The 19,359-nt window shown below is 34.7% G+C and overlaps 3 protein-coding genes, 1 non-coding gene and 1 pseudogene across 4 annotated transcripts; 2 read left to right on the forward strand and 3 right to left on the reverse strand.

The window, feature by feature from the left end:
• On the forward strand, positions 360 to 3,763 carry LOC18608493 (porphobilinogen deaminase, chloroplastic). The gene is made up of 5 exons (XM_007043217.2): positions 360 to 772; positions 1,530 to 1,935; positions 2,266 to 2,472; positions 3,122 to 3,299; positions 3,412 to 3,763. Exons 1-5 carry the CDS (start codon positions 561 to 563, stop codon positions 3,522 to 3,524), a joined length of 1,116 nt encoding a protein of 371 aa, XP_007043279.2. The 5' UTR covers positions 360 to 560; the 3' UTR covers positions 3,525 to 3,763.
• On the forward strand, positions 4,650 to 4,722 carry TRNAE-CUC. The gene has a single exon. It is a non-coding gene; the product is annotated as a tRNA-Glu (tRNA).
• LOC18608494 (serine carboxypeptidase-like 34) lies at positions 5,556 to 9,961 on the reverse strand. The gene is made up of 10 exons (XM_007043219.2): positions 9,510 to 9,961; positions 8,366 to 8,473; positions 8,096 to 8,191; positions 7,920 to 8,012; positions 7,656 to 7,744; positions 6,916 to 7,206; positions 6,658 to 6,794; positions 6,360 to 6,452; positions 6,001 to 6,106; positions 5,556 to 5,903 (listed from the first exon to the last, which is right to left on the reverse strand). Exons 1-10 carry the CDS (start codon positions 9,808 to 9,810, stop codon positions 5,754 to 5,756), a joined length of 1,464 nt encoding a protein of 487 aa, XP_007043281.2. The 5' UTR covers positions 9,811 to 9,961; the 3' UTR covers positions 5,556 to 5,753.
• On the reverse strand, positions 12,087 to 14,556 carry LOC18608495 (annotated as a pseudogene).
• LOC18608496 (serine carboxypeptidase-like 34) lies at positions 15,829 to 18,669 on the reverse strand. The gene is made up of 10 exons (XM_018114878.1): positions 18,390 to 18,669; positions 17,880 to 17,984; positions 17,603 to 17,692; positions 17,397 to 17,489; positions 17,219 to 17,307; positions 16,839 to 17,120; positions 16,624 to 16,763; positions 16,387 to 16,482; positions 16,175 to 16,280; positions 15,829 to 15,978 (listed from the first exon to the last, which is right to left on the reverse strand). Exons 1-10 carry the CDS (start codon positions 18,667 to 18,669, stop codon positions 15,829 to 15,831), a joined length of 1,431 nt encoding a protein of 476 aa, XP_017970367.1.

Consider the following 19,359-nt stretch of genomic DNA (forward strand, 5'->3'; position numbering starts at 1 on the left):
TAGAGGACTTTTGAGGAATTGAAGAACCGGATCCATGGACCAGGAGGCAAAGCTATCTCTGGTGGAGCGTAGCGCTAAGCTAAGAAGGCTGCAGACTGGGTTGCCAAGCAGTTCAGACAGGAGATGGGCCTGAAAGGATGGGTCGACAGATCCCATCTTCTTCGGTTTTCATTTTGAATAGAGGGGATGCATCAAGTATTTTGTTCTGTGTATGCTTAGGTAAAACCACACTAATACAAAAGAAAATAAAAAAAGAGCCTAAAAATATACCGCCTGCCAAAATTTACTTTCTCTTAGGGGCTGAAAATAAAAAATGAAAAAGTCAAAAGAACTTGTAAAGAACTGTAGGGGAAGCAAACCGTAGCGGATCAAAATCTTTGTAATCCCAATATCCTATCCAATATCTACTCTCACCCAACTCTCTTATTTTTTAACAGACAATAACAAACAATCCCTTCGAAGCCAATTCAATCTGTCTGTCTCACTTTCAATTTCTTCTTCTTCTTCTTCTCTCCCCCTCCTTCCTTCCTTCCTTCCTCTATTGACTTCTCTAACTGCCAATGGAGATGCTTTCTTCTTCTTTCTGTACAACCCACGGCGGCGGCCTAGTCCATTTTTGTGGTGGTGGCTCGGTCTCTGTACTTGGCTTCCCTCTCCAACATCTCAACACTAGAGCTCTTCCTGATTCTAAGAAGAAGCAGAGTTTTGGGGTTATAAAAGCTTCTGTTGCCAAGACTGAAGTTGCTCTTCTCAGAATTGGCACTAGAGGAAGGTCCTTTCTTCGCTTTGTTTTTTCTTTCTCTTTTCTTTTTTAAATGTGCCTCTGAATTGTTGCTTCATAATGTGGATCAATGATGCCTTTGTTTGTTGAATTGAAATGAGTTTGGCTTAAGATGCTGCAAAGTGGTCCTTTTTATTAAAAAAAAGAATTTGTTGAATACTTGGGTGGTTTTCTTCTGGGTTTAACTTGTTATGTAAAATCTAGCTTTGATTTTGGCTAATTGTGTAAAGAACTAATCTAAGTTGCGTAGTTTTTGTAGTGTTAGACATGCTTACTTCCTCCTTAATGTTCATTTTGAATTTGTTGAATAGTTCGGTGGTTTTCTTCTGGGCTTAATTGGTTATGTAAAATCTAGCTTTGATCTTGGCTTATTATGTAAAGACCTAATCTAATTTGCGTAGTTTTTGTAGTGTTATGCATGCTTACTTCCTCCTTAATGTTCATTTTGATGTATAAATGTAGCTCGACTCTGATTCATTCCATCAGTCATTGACGTTTTTGTTATTGAACATTTGTTAGTTTCAGTTGTTCTTTTAAGATATTTCATGTCTTTCTCAGGGCATTCAAGTGAATAGATGGTCTTAGTTCATTTGGCTGATAATTTATCATTTTAAGATTGCTACAATTCAATTCAGATTGTTATGATGTTGTTGTATTCATCGGTTTTAACTTGACAACTTTTTTACGTTTTGTGAAAGATATCTTGAACCTCTTCTGGCTATTTATGTTCTTTTAATGTGTAGGACAGCCCATTAGCACTCGCTCAAGCTCATGAGACACGTGACAAACTTATGGCTTCCCATCCGGAACTAGCTGAAGAAGGGGCTATTAAAATTGTTATAATAAAAACAACTGGTGATAAGATACTGAGTCAGCCACTTGCAGACATTGGTGGGAAAGGCTTGTTCACAAAAGAAATAGATGAGGCTTTAATAAATGGTGATATTGACATTGCTGTCCACTCAATGAAGGATGTTCCTACTTATTTACCGGAGAAGACAATTCTACCTTGCAACCTTCCGCGTGAGGATGTTCGTGATGCATTTATTTCCTTGAGTGCATCTTCCTTGGCTGAGCTTCCTGCTGGGAGTGTTGTTGGTACTGCATCACTCAGAAGAAAGTCACAAATACTCCACAGATATCCATCGCTCAAGGTAAGTTACTTTGCTTTGTCATTTTAATATATTGTTAGAAAAATTAGCAGAGTTATTTAAGATACACTTTATTAGAAATCTAACTTTCTGTCTGTAAGTTATCTTTTATCTTGTGACCAACAATTGCCTTGAAATGTGAAAATGATCCTGTTTCTAAAAAGTAGGCTATAGTAGTGCTGCATTGCATTTAAAGTGTAAATGTTGCAGCTATGGTGAATGAAGGATGTTGTCTTAGAATTCAAACATACAAATTGCTTAATTTTTATTCTGAATTAGTTGTATAAATTTCTGCTGCTTCTTATTAATACTTATAGTTTGTCCCTTTTGAAGGTGGAGGAGAATTTCCGAGGCAATGTACAAACACGATTAAGAAAACTTAATGAAGGGGTGGTCCAAGCAACTTTACTGGCATTAGCTGGACTCAGACGCTTGAGCATGACAGAAAATGTGACTTCTGTTCTTTCAATTGATGAAATGCTTCCAGCTGTTGCCCAGGGTGCAATTGGAATTGCATGTCGAAGCAATGATGAAAAAATGGTATGTTTTACCTTTACTCGATTAATGCCTGACCTAAAATTTCCATCACATCCTGGAGTTATTTTGTGACCTCTGCCCACAGAGCTTAATAACAGAGCAAAGACGGAACTCATGATTATCCGGCTAACAAGTGATGGCATCAAAACTAAATAACAAAATTTATGGGAAACAAAAAAAAAAAAGAAGAAAACCATTTGGCTCAAAAAATTTTATATTTGATGAAAGTGTGGGCCAAATTGATTTTTCCTCCGTTGGAAGAGATTAAATTGAATTTTAAGACCTGATAATTGAGAATAGAAATGCTGTAGAACCAGAAAATCAGAAGCTTGAGGTACATAATGTTGTAGAACAGAAAATACTGATGCAAGAGTTTTTTATTTCATTGTAGATTAGATGAACCTGCTGTTAATTTTACACAGCCTATCTGGGCCTTGGCTCAGATGCTCATCTAAAGCGTCTTTTACCCAATTGAATAAGTTCTGGATCTGTTTACGAATTAAATTTTCCCAGTGATTTACGTCTTCCATTTTTGATGTAATCATGAAAATTTTATTTGTATTTGAACAATCACTTAAGTAGTGGTTTTTGAAAATCTCATTTGATCTCCTATCGTTTTTCTTCCTTTGATTTGGTTGGTTCTAATTTATAGGCTAATTACCTAGCCTCATTAAATCATGAGGAAACACGACTGACTGTTGCATGTGAGAGGGCCTTTCTGGAGACATTGGATGGATCTTGCCGTACACCTATTGCTGGCAATGCTTACAAGGATGAGGATGGTAATTGCGTATTTAAAGGATTGGTGGCTTCTCCTGATGGAAAAAGAGGTATGTCCGTTGCACTCAAACATTTTCAAAATCTGTATTTTTTTCTTTCTGCTATGATTGTTTGTTTTTCCTTGTAACTTTGTCATTTCTTCTCTCCCTCTCTTTATTTCAGTGCTTGAAACTTCTAGAAAAGGCCAATATGCTTTTGAAGATATGGTAATGATGGGGAAGGATGCTGGGAAGGAACTTCTTTCTAGGGCAGGTCCAGGGTTCTTTGATTTTTGAGTAATTTAACAATAATGTGGGGTAGAAGAGGAAAGCTCAAGGCCTTTGGTTTAACTTTTAGGATTTGTCCATCAAGTTTATTCATTCTCTTGAGCCTTTGTTTGTTGTAATTCTAGGAATAGCAATTGTTTTGTTAATTGTGTGAGTTAGAAGATAAATTTTTGATCAATGATGTGAGAAGGTTAGATCTTTTTGTATAATTTTATATTAATGAAAAGCAGAAAAATTCTGTCAACTTATCTCTGTGCACATGAGCACGCATGGGCTAGTTAACAATAGACGAGCATATATACACCATAGCTATGGATATTTTACTGCTGATTTCTGTGAGTTTCTTCAAGTTCCATGCAGTCAATACTTTTGTCTTTTCCTATTCACCTTTTGCTTTTTATCTTTTGTTTTTCTCTTTTTAATTTGTATTCTTTTTTTTTTTGAAAGAAGAAAAAAATAAAAGTATCAACCAAATGGAGTTGCAATATTCTACTGTACAATTGAAGTATATTCTTGTTACTTAGATCATACACTAGATGGATTGTAGTTTCCAAACAGATGGGCTGTTTCAGAAGCCTGACAATATGCTCAGAACTTGTCTACATTGCCTGGTAAATGTGAAGCTGGTACATCTTGTGGAATTAGTGGCTAGAATGATGTGTAAGCAATGCATAATACATAGGCATCATATGGAGAACTGAGAATATATTGCACTTTTTTGGTAGAAAGAGAATATATAGCATTGCATTATAGTGTATGAGGTGGTGTCAAATGTGGTGGGATATATATCTGTGACAGAAATAGAAGCCAAGAGAGGAGAAAAAGCAAGCTCAAGCTGAAGTGGAAAGATGTGGAGTTTTGTATAGTCTGAAGCCATTTGTTAATGCATACCTGCTTAAATCAGCGGATGGTTGCTTTATTTTTGTTTGTGCCTCCATTACAGAACACATATGGGTCTGCAACTCAAATGTTCCATTCAATTTCCAAATGACTTTATGTCATGTGTCCACTGAATAACCTAAAATTCCTAGCTCGTTTTGATGGTGCAGTAAAGGTTATTTTTCTAAGGTGGGAATGCATGAGCGTCAAGCTAACTTTGCTGTTTAACGAATTATGAATTCCTTACTTTCAGCATCCGTTGTAGTCTAGTTGGTTAGGATACTCGGCTCTCACCCGAGAGACCCGGGTTCAAGTCCCGGCAACGGAAAATAATTTTATTTCAGGTTCTATCTGATAACCAATAAATAAAAAAAATCTTTCCAGTGAAAAATTTAACACTGGTTCTTATTTTGATAAATAATAAAAAATATACTCATTTTTTTAAAAAAATGTAACTTTTTTTTTTGTTTTGATAAATAGTCAAAAATATTCAGTGGATCATCATATAGAAAATATTTTTCATGACTGATTTTTTAAATCTTTTTATTATAATATTGTAAAAATATCAACATTCATCAATTATAAAAGATATCTAAAAAAAAATTAATATATATAAATAATATTTAACCCTTTTTATATATTTTTTTTTGTTAAATTGTTAAGTTTGTTAAGTGAATGAAAATAAGAGAGAGTGATGAAGAAAAAATTAAGGATGTTTTATTGGTTTATGAGATCAATCTCATAAGAGAGAGGACAACACATTTATCAATATTTTACGTTTTTTCAGCGTAAGACATTTTACATTGATCAACACAATTTTTTATATTGAGCTGTGAAACATTTTAACTTTTTTGAAAAAAACTTCTCATCTTTATCAAATAAAATTTTTCTGATAAAACTTTTTATCTTTATCAAAGAGAACTTATGAGCATAGACATCTAATGAGCAAAACTTAGACTTTCATATATCCTAAAATAAAAAATTCATGGACTAAGAGATCTAATCAACAATTACCAAAAGAAAATTTAGATAAAGTTTCATCTTCTATTCAAAGTTGTTTGCATACAGATTTAATTTATCAACCAATCAACTTCTGGGTTCTTGTTAGCAAGTCTGTTAAATTACTCACTTATTGCATGATAGGACTTGCGGGAGCTACAATTCAGTCTAATCTGTTTATTATTACTTTGATGTTTCAATCTGATCATAGCAATAGAAGAATCAATGCTGTACAAATTTCATGCCAAGTATCTTAACAGATGTGCTGCTGCAGCTATTGTTTTGTAACAAAATAACTGATCAAAATTTTTAAAATAAAAAAAAACAGTTCCTTGCAAGGAAAATACATTGCAATAATGACTAAAAGGGTTTTTGGGGCAATTTCTTGTTGGCCATGAAATGCTCAATTAGCTGAAGAGCCTCCTTGGGTTTAAAAGATGGAACTTCATGACCAGCTCCTCTAATGGTGACAAATGTAAGCCCATCATACTCAATCGTCCACCCACCAACCTGTGAAATTGGAATGCAAAAACCAAATTTTCTTTTAACTTTATCATCATGTGAAAAAACACCTGAGAGTGTAGAACGACAGAGGACAAAGCATAACCTGTTTGCTGGTGTACCAAGCTGTCCATTCTTTAACTGTTTTTAACCCAAGCTTTTTCAGGGCATATCTAGTTGCGGTAACTGGAACTCTCCCGTCAGTATCTCCACTGCAAATACACATTTTTTCCATACAACATACGGAATCAAATTGTCAGTTCAATTTAAGAAAAATTCAAACTTTGTAAATTATTTAATCTCGTGTAGTTTATGGTTTATATGACCCAGACGTGGGAGTTATAGAGACCAAAATGGGGAGTCTCACAAGATGATTGGCCATAAGATCTCTTCAACAAGTTGCCTAGTTGAATTTATGGAAATTTGTGGCTTTTAAGTTTAAAATGGCTATTGCTAAGAATTTACCTGTAAACCCATATGCGAATGCCTCCAGCTGCAAGCTTTTTAATTGTAGGAAGCATAGATGCTGGTGAATCGTTCCAAATTAAGATAGCGTTACTGTACACACCCCAAAAGAAAAAAACATCATACTGAGTGTACTTTCACATGATTAATGTTGATTATGTCCAAATCACTCATCAATCTTCACTAATAGTGGACAAGATCAGCTCCTCAATAGAAAAGGGGCAGCTCTGCACACAATGCTCCCACAAAACTTAAGGCTTAAATTTGATTTCTGGGTAAATAGAAATGGATTTAATACCTGCAATGAGTCCATTTATGGGACTTTTTGGTAACATTGACGTGAAGTGCTGCTTGAACATCAGGCCTATTCAAGTAAACCTCTGTGTAGTCTGATATACAAGGGTCGTATCCTGCTAGTCTCTTGTGCCACCCATCCTGCACAAAAATCATTTTAACTGGTTTAGACTAGATAGCTTGAATTTGAATTGGGACATATTACAAGCAATTAATGCTGATTTCTTTGCTGGAAATCCACCAAATTCTGTGAAGAACTTACAAATTTAGACAACATCTGAGGAGAGATGCCTTTAATCAAATGTCGTTGTCTGCTACTGCTGGAGTTACTATCTACACAGGTGGGAGTATACAAGCTGTACATGTCAATGAGTCTGTACACAGCATAGTATTCATCGAACGCGTCGTTGCAATCATCAGATAACTCTTCCACGCTGAAGTTACATTTGCTTATTATATTGTCGTAAACTCGATCAGATATGACTGCATGATCCCACGCATACTCTATCATTCCTCTACTATTTGTTACGTCGTCCAACAGTGCATTCCCAATCTGCATCAAAGTTGAAGGCGAACTAGGTTGTTAAGCATAACTTTATACATTCTTTATTTAATAGAATTGCCAGAATCAACAATCAGACAGTTAATCTCCATCGGAAATGTTTTATTCATGCTTCCATCGGTAGAACAGAAATGATTTTTGAAAGCCTGTAAAAGGCTGTAGCTTTGTTAATCAAGCAAAAGCTGGGAAACCCCAAGTTCTGTAGATTAAGGTTTAAGCTAAATAAAAGAAAATACTAGTAAACAAGTAATTAATGATTAACCACAACAAAAGAGTCAAGTAGCGTATATATTAAAAGTCAAATCTTCTTTTGTAGTCAAAAAGTAAGGCAAAAGGCAAGCTATCAAATGACAGATGGATTGTGCATAACAAAAGGCATGCTGAACGTATCCAAAAGATTCTAATTACTGAATAGAATGCTAGTGCAATTAAACCCTTACAGCAAATCCCTTTAGATTTATGTGATCTTCCTTGGAAGCCTTCTTGTTGCTGTCAAAAATAACCTCGGCTAGCTGTGGAACATAGTGCCCTGAATAATTCATTAAAAACCTTATAAACATTTTAGTGAAGGAAGTATTGGAACTAATGGAGATGGAATCACACAACGGAGGCCGAAAGAATCATAGAAAAACTAAGAAAGTAAAAGAGAATAGAGAAATAAACTGCGCAAGGCAAAATAGCTGCGTAGGGCAACTTTGTCATACCAGCATAGCTTTCTCCAGAAATGTAGAAGTCATGGGATTTGAACTGTGGGAATCTTTTGAACCAGTTGATAAGAAATGCATATGAATCCTTAGCTAATCATCCAAGAAAAAAAAGGGAGTGATCAAGATAGGAGATTATCTTAGAAACTTTGTTGCGTTAAAAGGATAAGATTTACCTGTGATTGCATCACCAAGTGTATTGAAATCATTGCTAGTGTTGGTATAAGAAAACCCAACACCAAAGGGAGATTCAACAAACAGTAAGTTGGCAGCTGGATGAGAAAACAAGAGCATAGAAATTAGTTCTGATTTTTTTTTCTCTCTTCTGATTATAATTTTATTAAACAACATAAACTATTTTCATGTCTCAAATGATTGAAACCACTGTCAAACTGGGTTGATCTGATGTGAATTAACTTGGCACTAAATGGCATGTGAATGTATACCTTTGTTCCATCTATGGGGGTTGAGCTTTAGCGTTTTTGTGTCATTCTGAGGGAAGAAAGGCCCCAGCTCCTCTGCTTCTCCATATCCAACTGATGAACATCCAGGACCTTGGACCAAAAAAAAAAAAGAAAAAAGTTGATCTGCTTTAACATATCTAGCTATTATGTCAACGAATTTACAGTTTCCAACATACGCACGTGCATGCACCAAATTCTGTGCATTAAGGTTATCAATTTTTAACTTTAAAAAACTATCTTCGGTCAAACAATGGAATATCTTTTCCATACTTTTTGACTCATTTAATGAAAGAATTCAATACTTACTTTACATTCCATACATGCACAAATTTATTCAGTGGGTAGCAATAATACTGTTTAAACTACACTCTCATAAAAATAAAATAAAATATTGAAACAATCATTATGAGATGACAAAGAGCAATAAGTTGTGGGTGCTAGAAGACGAACAAGTAAACCAATATTGGTGGCCTTAAATTGGGAGAAGTCACGATTGTTATTACAGGGTTGTTGAATCTACTCGACATTCACGAAATCCATGATTATTTGGTTTGACAGCTTGTGGAAAGACGTGGGGGTTACACCTACATATTCTTCTCATTATTTTATTGCAATTTTGAACTTAGCCAACTACGCATGTTGCTTTAATTCATTCTAGCTCAATACGAATACAATCTTGAGTGGATGGAAAAGTTGAATAGAAATTGACAAATTCGGAAGGAAAAAAAATCCAAATAAATGAAGGAATAATACTACTCGATTAGTTAGCATAGAAAAGGAAAAGGGGAAAAACAACTTTCTTCCAAACAGAAGAAGGGACAAAACCGTAGGAAAAAGGCTGAAGATGACAATTCTGACCAATGTGAAGATAAGAGAAAAAATAAAAAAGATATTTTCATGCAGCAATGGTGTGAAAGAAAGTTATGGGCCAAGGAGTGGTGATAAATGCAAAAACCAACGATAACGCATAGGCAACTTGATTTTATTTTTCCCACCTACTTGGGTAACTAATTAATGATAAACAAAATATATCTGCGTCAGATGTTCAGAATAGGAGCAAAACTGGAAGAGACAATAATTGAAATCCAAAGCAAATTCCAGGAGAACTCTGGGATTTAAGAGTTACCTCCATTGAGCCAGAGGAGGAGAGGCTTTTTCTCTGGTTTGCTCGAGGCTTCAAAAAACCAATAGAACAGGGCTCTTCCATGACTCTCATTCACAGTAACGTAGCCTGCATAGTGCTTGAACTCCACCGGAGGTTGACCTGGAAGCTTGGTGACCCTGTCGGCTTCTTGTCGAGCCAAAACCTCTTGGCTCAACTCCGTACCATTCGAAAAACAGTCAGCAACACTTACTCTGGCTATAGCCAGGTTAACACTGAGCAAAAGAAAAAGAAAGGTCAAAGAAGCAGCTGCATTGGAAGCCATTGGAGACTCCTCGGCCAGTACTTGATCTCTTGCTGGATATATTTATATTTATCTGTGCTATGTTGTGTGAAGGAGTGTGTATATATAGAGGAAGATATTCAAGTGTTCAACGACAGATAGGAGTCATCTGTAATCAGATATAGATATTAATTTGAAATGATTTATTAGGCAGTATCTTTTGGGTATTTGTTATTAATTATTCCGCTTTTCAAGAAGTGAAGTATAAATGCATGCGTGCCTAAATATTAGTCGCTTAGACGGGAATTTAGGAGATTTATGAAAAGCGCCTAAATGGATGGGAGTGAAGGAGGAAAGCCACGGCCGGTCAATGGCTTCTGTTTCAAACTTTTGACAGCCTTTCGCCACTGTGTTAACCTTTCAGGCTCTCCCGTTTTCTTAGAAGCTAAAACTAAATATGGCAATATAATATATATGTACATTGAACTCTTCATTTCAATTTTTGCAATATATATTTTGCAATTTTTATAAACTTGGAAAGAATACTTTTTTAATGCAAATTAAAAGAAAACGACTTCTAATAATCTTTTAATGCATTCGAAGCTTTAAGTTCAATGGTATATATATGATATTTTTATTGAAAAAATAACAAAATTCGATTTTCCAAATTAAAAGAAAAATTAACATAAATGTATACATTTTTAATTTTTGTTGGTCGAAATTATATTTGTAAAATGTAAGTTGTTTTTACTGAATAAATAAAAAAAACAAAACAAAGTAAATATTCGATAAAGATTACCTAAATTAATGAATAACTTTATTGATAAATAATGAGATATAAATGTAATATTATGAACGACATAATATAAAAGCCGATATATATGAATAACCTAAATAAAACTAAAGTGAGAGTTATTCTAATCTATAATCTATCAATAATTTATGGTCTATATCATATCCATAATTCCACAATATACATATAAACACAAATGTTTATAAAATTTTTAATTGATGAAAATAGATATATTTATTCATTATATTTTTAAATTAATTTTTTATTATAATTTCTAATTAGATAAGATCTATTTTCAAGATAAAAAAAGTTTAAATTACATTGAATTGTTGTCATCAAAATATTTTTTTTTAGATAATGTTTGTTTGGATAACTCTATCTTAAACATTTTTGTTCTAATTCTAATTATTCGTTGGATAACCCCTAAAATTCATCAAATAAGTGTGAAGTTAGAGTTTATTAGTAGTATATATTATCCAAAACTAGGGTTTGATTAGTCTCTAAATGTCATGGCATTCTAATGCAATTCTAATCCTACTAGATTTTTACTACTTATTTGTGCTTATTTTCAAGTGGTGAATGAACAAAATATGTAGAAGTTGGACTAAAATTGTAGAATCCAAAATTAAATGGAAAGAGTTATTACCAAATGAAAGATATATGAGCATCAAGGAGGGCATATCAAGTTTGGTTATATATATTTCTATATTTTCTTGTTATAAAAAGTATGTACACAGTATCCGAGTATTTAGTTTATTAGTTGGTGCATAATTTATTAAGATTAGGGTTTGAATCCCCTTTCTTCTAAATTTAATAAAAAAGTAAATATATACGTTACATTTATATAAATTCATTATTAGCTTTTCGTTGATTTAATTTAAACAATTAAAACATTAAGTCCTTATTAAATTCAACAATTAAAGAGTTATGGATTGAGAAGAATATTATGAGTAATAATCTATTCAAAACGTGAAGTGAATTTAATTGACAGGCAAATTATCTAACGTTATTCCATCACGATTTCATTAATTAATGAAAATGTTTAATTAGTAATTGAGTTAGATGTGAATTTTTTATGGAACTGAACTTCTTATAATTTTCGATATATGTCTACTTTTAATGTTGCAATTATCAATTGTACCAAAAAATTTGTACTTATTAAATCACTTCTAAATTAATAAATTACTTATTTACATTTTAAAATTATATATAACTTTGAAAAACATCTTAATAATTAATTTTCACGTGCAAAGCGTGTAATCATGCACCAGGTTTCTTTTGTTAATAAATTTTCCTCATTGAAGAAAGGATTTTACCCACTTCCATTTTGTTGTTTCCCACATTTATTTATCCCATTTCCCCTCTTTTTGGCCATTTTAAAAGAATTAGGGGTCGGGCTGGAGCATGTAAAAGGGCATGATAAGGCAAGTAAATAGGCTCAGATCTGCACAAATTTTGTGTTAGATCAAGGAACCATGTTTAAATTAAGGCCTAAAAGCACAAGCTAATTTGAGTATCTGACTTTTTAAAAAGCAACGTAAATTTTTGAATGAAGAGTCATAAGCTGACTAAAAAGCAACGGATGGCAGCTTCTCGTTGGGATTGAAGAGAACGTTGAGGAGCATAGGTCGGAACTTGCATGGTAGCCTGCTTCTCTTACTGTGATGGAGCTCAATCCTTCATATCTAATTGTCCAACCTCCAACCTGCGCATCCTCATTTACTCTCAAATAAGATCTTGTTTACCTTAAATACGTGCTTCTATTATATGCATGCATGCGTGCATGCCTCAACACTACTATATATATCAAAGTGTTAATTTTTTTTTTTAAATGGGTAATTACTTACCTCTTTATGGTTGTTCCAAGGAGTCCAATCTTCAATAATTTTCAGATCACAAGAAAGAAAGAAATACATATACCATTACTATAGATTTATGAGATTTGCTAATGAATGTTTTTAAAATACTGTTTTAAGATTCGTTAAAATAATATTTATAGTAACGTTTTCATATTAAATATGATGATTTTTTACAAATTATTAGTTGCCTATAAATCCACACACGAATGCCTCCATCAATGACGTTTTTGAGGACTGGAAGAAGCGAAAAGCGCCAATCTTTCCATGCATTATTAACATCAGAGCTGAAGAGAGAAAAATGATAAATTATTTAATTCAAGATATATAACAAAATCAAATGATCAGTCGTATAGAAATTAAGTGTGAGAACGAAAATGTTGAAGGGACGCAGCTTGCTAGGGAGCCATGGCGCTGGTATTTTGGTTACATTAGCATGCAATGCTTGTTGAACATCTGGATGGTTAAAATATATATGTCATGACGTGATTCGTCGTACATGGATCGTAGGTGCCTGCACTTGGTATCTTGTCCAAAATCCCCTGTCAATCAAAGAGAAAGATTGAAGAATTTTTCAAATTCAGAACCCTGAAAGCAACATGAAATAGTAATTAATAATGAAGATTAATTAACACATACAATGTTGGAAAGGGCTGCACTATTGATTCGGGACATTAGAGCTTCGGCAGCAAAGGGAGGATCCACTGTACAAATTGGAGAATTTAAGCTATACATGTCGATGAGTTGGTACAATTGGAAGTACTTGAGCATTTCATTCCGGCATTCATCAGTTAGGTTGGGTGTGCTGAAATTGCACTTGACCTTGATGGCTTTGTACAGGGCGTCAGAGATGAGTGCATGTCCCCATGCATAATCGATCATCCCAATTTGATCTGTTTCCTCGTCCATAAGTGCATTCCCTATCTGCATATGTGTATAAGATTCAAGGTTGATCCAGGACCCATCACTTTGCTAAATACAAATAAGTAATACACTTACTATGAAACCTTTGAGATTTATATAATTTTCCTTGGTCGATTTTTTGTTCTCATCAAATATATCCTCAGCAAGCTGGGGTACATAGTGTCCATAAACATGGGAAAAGAGGGGGACTAAGTCAAACGGCAACAACAACGGAGAAAAAGACAACAGTTCATAATTATTATATGCATGAGCTACCGGCATAGCTTTCCCCTGCAATGTAGAATTCGGAGGACTTGTACTGTGGAAACCTCTTGAACCAGTTTTGGAGAAATGTGAATGAATCCAGGGCTGGAAAACAATGGAGGTCGACGATAAAACAAGAAAATTAAAGCGTGATCAGCTTATCCGCAAAGAAAGTATCCTATATACGCTATATATCATTTCTCCACATGTTTACCAGTACTGTTATCCCCTTGAAAATCAAGAGTCTTATTTGAATATGAAAATCCTACACCAGCAGGAGAATCCAAGAACAACAAATTTGCAGCGGCTCATAATTACAACATGAAACATTAAGAGTTAGGTATATAATCCGCAGATTGTGCCAACTGCAATTTTAAATTGTGCTTAGCAAGAGTATAGCATCCCATGAACTATATGTTCATGTGCTGAGATGAGATACAGTTGAAGTTAAAGGGAACTAACTATATTGATTAAGAAGAAGAAGTTGAATGCAAGAAGCCATGCCTTTGTTCAAAGAGTATCTGTTGAATTTTTTATGTTGGACCTTCTTTCACCCAAAATGGTCCGAGCTCCTGTGCCTTCCCGTATGCAATAGAAGAACACCAGGGACCTGAAAAACAACATCACATACAATAGATCGCTCGTTGATCCAGAAAACAATTGCCTGCTGCTACAACAGGAGAGTAAATTATAAAATAATTCAATCTTATACTCAATATATTTATTACTAATACATATACCTCCATGGAGCCATAAAATGAGAGGTTTCTTTGCAGGCTTGCGAGTGGCTTCAAAAAACCAGTAGAAAAGAGCCTTGCCGTAACTCTCATCAACAGTCGCATACCCTGCTTACTGCTCAAACATCACTGGAGGGTGGCTGGGAAGTGATATAATACGGTCAGCCTCTTCGTGAGCCTTAATTTCGGGGTCAAGTTCCCTTGAGAATACTCCTGAGCACAGCACAGCACACATATACATAGGGAAAGGCACAAAGCAAGATTAGGTAAGGCCATTTTTATGACGGTGTTCACTCTCGCTGTCAAGAGGGTTTAAGTGCCAAACCCTTATATAGAAAAAAGATCATAGGTTGGTGACAAGAAGATGGATTCAAAAATTTGATGTGATGTGTTTACAATCCAACTCAACATTGATGTAAACAATGCCTGCTAGATAATGCAGGGGTGGAGACAAGAATGAGATAAAAATTCATGGCCTATCATTGCTGCTCTACATCTTTTAATTTAATTTCAATTTTATAATATTCATTCATTTATATATAATTTTTGGAACATTTTGCCACAGAAACAAAAACAAAAAAAAAAAGGAGAAAATTGGAAACAAGATGACGAAAATGAAGGTACATTCAAAAATTCATCCACTTGGACGGCGAATTAAGGAGTCCACAGGTCAATATTTCTTTTTAATTTGCTTCTAGCCGAATTAGAATATTCCTTGGTTATCAAATTAGTGCTCTGAAACTCTAGACAATAAGAGAAGCTTTAGAGGGAGAGAGAGAGAGAGAGAAATGTTTTTGGCTTCATTTGCTGCGGGGGAAGCCGGCAAATTTAAAGCAAGATGCAATGACCAACATGTACAAATGTACTCCTAATACCCAAAGAATACATTTGGCATTGTTGGCTTCTATGAGCGAGACGGAGAGGGCAGCTCTACGATTGCTAGGGAGTAAGGACCCCTTTTTTCTTTTGTTCAGAAAAAAATGAGAATTGGATATGCACATTTCTTTTAATTCAGAATGATAAATTAATGGTTGGATCTTCACATACACTATTTGTGCTTGAAAGTCTTAAAAAATTGGATCAACCCTACCATTTGGGGCCATTTCTATGTCTAGGGGCCCAATAATAGAGCTCAATTAGGCCTTCTCCCTCTCCCAAATTCCTGTCCAGCAATCTTTTATCCACAAAGAAGTATAGAACAACTGCTTTGTGATTCGGATGCTTGTTCATGCTTCAGTGATGACAGTTTTTGTTCTCACCCGAGTTTGATACATTAGGTTGGTTGTGGTCTAAAAGACAATTAGGCCAATAGTGCGTTTATGAAATAAAGAGAAAAAGAAAGAAACGAATAGAAAAGCGATCAGAGCACTGCATCAACGCTTTGAAAACTGAAACCTTTGATCAACAATGATTAAAGCAAGAGTCTTCCTCTACATAAAGTACACCTATCAAAGTTACTGCTAACGAAATTCAACGGAAAGACCCAACTAGACATGGTTTGTGCAGATTAAAAAGCAAGAGATGGCAGCTTCTTGTTGGCCAGGAAGTGTGTGATGATTTGAAGAGATTGCTGCGGAGCAAACATGGGAACTTGGTGGCCTGCTCCTCTGACAGTTATGAAAGTTAATCCTTCATATGTAACAGTCCATCCTCCAACCTGTAACACATGTATTATACCCAACACAACACTTAGGAATAAAAAGAGCGAAGGATTAAATGAAAATTAGAACAAGTTTATTGCTCCTAGCTATGCAACTGTTCAACACACTATAATTTCAAATGAGCAATGATCATAATGCTTCCATTAGCATTGATATTGCTATGTCAATGAGTTAAATTTGGAAATGGATTACCTCCCTATGGCTGTACCAAGGCGTCCAATCTTCAATTATGTTTAGTCCAAGCTTATTCAATGTGTACCTTGTTGAGGTTACCGGAAGTCTACCATCCGTGTCTCCACTAAATTCAGGGGAAAAAACACAGGACAAGAAAGATTAAATCATTTTCATTATGTATAGTACAGTACATCCATGTTCAAACGAAATGCTATGTATATGGTTATTACCTAAAGAGCCATACACGAAGGCCTCCATTGATGAGCTTTGTAATAGTTGGAAGAAGTGAAAAGGTTGAGTTCTTCCATGCATTACCCACCTCAGAACTGGGACAAAGTTTCACAGAACAAGGGATCAGAATCCTTACACAAACAAAAAAATAGAAGGAATTTTCACAAACGACAATCGATGATCATAAAAAATTGAAATGAAGATAAAAATTTAGAGGGTTGAGTGAGTGAACCAACTTGCAGAGGATATACGGACGAGATATATTGGTTACATTTGCATGCAATGCTTGTTGAACATCCGGACGATTAAAGTATTTTGTTGCATAGTTTGCTGTACATGGATCATGGCCTGCACTTGGTATCATATGGAAAAGTCCCTGGCATCCAAGAAAAAAGATTTGATTTAAAAACCCTCCAAGCAATTGAAATGATGAGTTTCAATTGAGAAAAACCGAAACACGTACGGTATTAGAACGGGCTGCAAGTTTTTTTCCAGAGGAAGAGGGGGCATTCAAGGCGCAGGTTGGAGTGTACAAGCTAAACATATCGATCATTTCGTACAATGAATTGTACTTGAATATTTGATCCCAGCATTCTTGAGTTAGGATTTGACTGCTAAAATCGCATTTGGCTTTGATTGACTGGTAAAGAGCGTCGGAGATGAGTCCATGTCCCCATGCATAGTCATACATTCCCCTTCGGTCGGTTTCATAGTCCAAAAATGGATTCCCAATCTGCGGGCATCAAGTCCATTAGATTTGGAGGTTAAGAAAATTAACGAATCAATCACCCACAATTCTATAAAGTAAAAGTTGGATAAGACACAACTTACTATGAAACCTTTGAGATTAATGTAATTTTCTTTGGCTGATTTTTTGTTCTCATCAAATATTACATCAGCAAGTTGGGGTACATAGTGCCCTGACAAAACAGGGGAAAGAGAGGGTGAAAAAGGTTGAACCGAAATAAAGAAAATCTTAAGAATCCTGACAATACGTAATTAGCATTACCTGCATAGCTTTCACCTGCAATGTAGAATTCGTGGGATTTGTATTGTGGAAACCTCTTGAACCAGTTTTGGAGAAATGCGTACGAGTCCAGAGCTAGAGACCATTGGAGGGTTAAAACAAAGAGAAAGCACAGCCAGGGTGAGCATTGCTTCAAACAAAAGGGAAAAAGGATTCCATATATCAATTCTCCTCGAACATATGTATACCTGTAATGTTGTCTCCTTGAACATTAAGACTCTTGTTTGAATATGAAAATCCAACACCAGCAGGAGAATCCAAGAATAACAAATTTGCAGCTGTTCATGATACAACATGAAACGACAAGGGATTAGGCATTGCTCACTTTTGTGCCATGAACTGAAATATGGTGCTCAGGAGGGTTAGAACTTGCATTCTTTCTTTCTTCATAGCACTTAATTTCTTATTTTAACTTCAAATTAAAGGGGATATTATAAGAATAACTAAATACAATGAGATACATGCCTTTGTTCCAAGCGTATTTGTTAAATTTAAGCGTTGGGCCTTCTTTTACTAAAAACGGTCCAATCTCTTGTGCCGCTCCGGATCCAACAGAAGAACATCCTGGACCTGCAAAATTAAATTTAAGAATGAATATTCAATTTAAAATTAATTATTTTTACATGTCAATAATATTCAATTTAATTAATATGTTATTTCTTTTATCAATATTTTAATACTCCTCATTACACATTGGGATAATAAATTTGTCATATGTTTTAGAGCAAGGAATCAGGACCTTACCTGTTTTGACATCATATTGAATTATTGCAATTTAAAACGAATTGATAATAAATGAAAATTTTTTTATTATACTTGTATACTTAGAATGCCACAAGTTAATTAAATTCACTTAATTAGGTCTCATTTTCAGCAAAACCAAGCATTCTCTCAAACACAAAACATATAAAGGAAATTCCAAATAAACCAGGAGAGGGCTAAAACAAATTAATCCCGTATAATAATGTACAATACCTCCATTAAGCCACAAAATAAGGGGTTTTTGTGCTGGCTTGCTGGTGGCTTCAAAAAACCAATAGAAAAGAGCCTTCTCATTACTCTTATCAACCGTCACGTACCCTGAATATTGCTGAAACAGCACTTGCATCGGAGGCTGGCTGGGAAGCGATATAACCCGGTCAGCCTCTTGAAGTGCCCTAGTTTGGGGGTCAAGTTCCAATGAGAAGATTTGTGTGCAGACAAGAAACATGCTAGTACAAAGCCAAAGGCACAGGGCAAATTTTGATAAGGCCATTGTTATGATGGTTCACGATCTGGCTGTCGGGAGGGTTTTAATGCCAATCCTTTATATAGGGAAAGATCAGAGGTTCATGACAAAAGGGTAGTTTCAAAATTTGATGTGATGTTTAGTGTAAAACATCAGTTAATGTAACCAAAGCCTGCAAGATCGTATCTGTTAGATATTAGAGATGCAACCTTTCACTTAATATGCTAGTTTGCCTTTCACTCTCATGATTAAATAAAAACATGATAACCAATGATTCATCTTACATAATCTTATTCTTGATTTACTGTTATTGTCATATGCATCAGATATAAAATCCTAAGAACAATGGTTAAGAGTACTGGAGATATATCCTAAGAGCATTGATTGCTGTACCTCCCTTCTCATAACTTAATAGTAATCAAGTCTCTTTAATCAGCACTATTGGATTAATGATATGTTAGAGCACATGATTGTAAAATAATGAAATGGTTTCAAGACTGTATCAAATGTTACCGTCTTTAGGATTTTATTTGTCTTTACTTATAATAAGTAAAAGGATTGCAAGAGATAAATCTCAAGAATACAAAACAAAATTACCATTGAGCATCTATTGGTGTATGATAAGATTATCGAACTTTTATAAAAATATTTTGCAACAAAATAATATAAAAGAAATTTAGAAAATATCGAAAAAGGAATGAGAGATCGTTATTTGTT

Source organism: Theobroma cacao, chromosome 2 (assembly GCF_000208745.1).
Source record: "Theobroma cacao cultivar B97-61/B2 chromosome 2, Criollo_cocoa_genome_V2, whole genome shotgun sequence".
Classification (NCBI taxonomy): domain Eukaryota; kingdom Viridiplantae; phylum Streptophyta; class Magnoliopsida; order Malvales; family Malvaceae; genus Theobroma; species Theobroma cacao.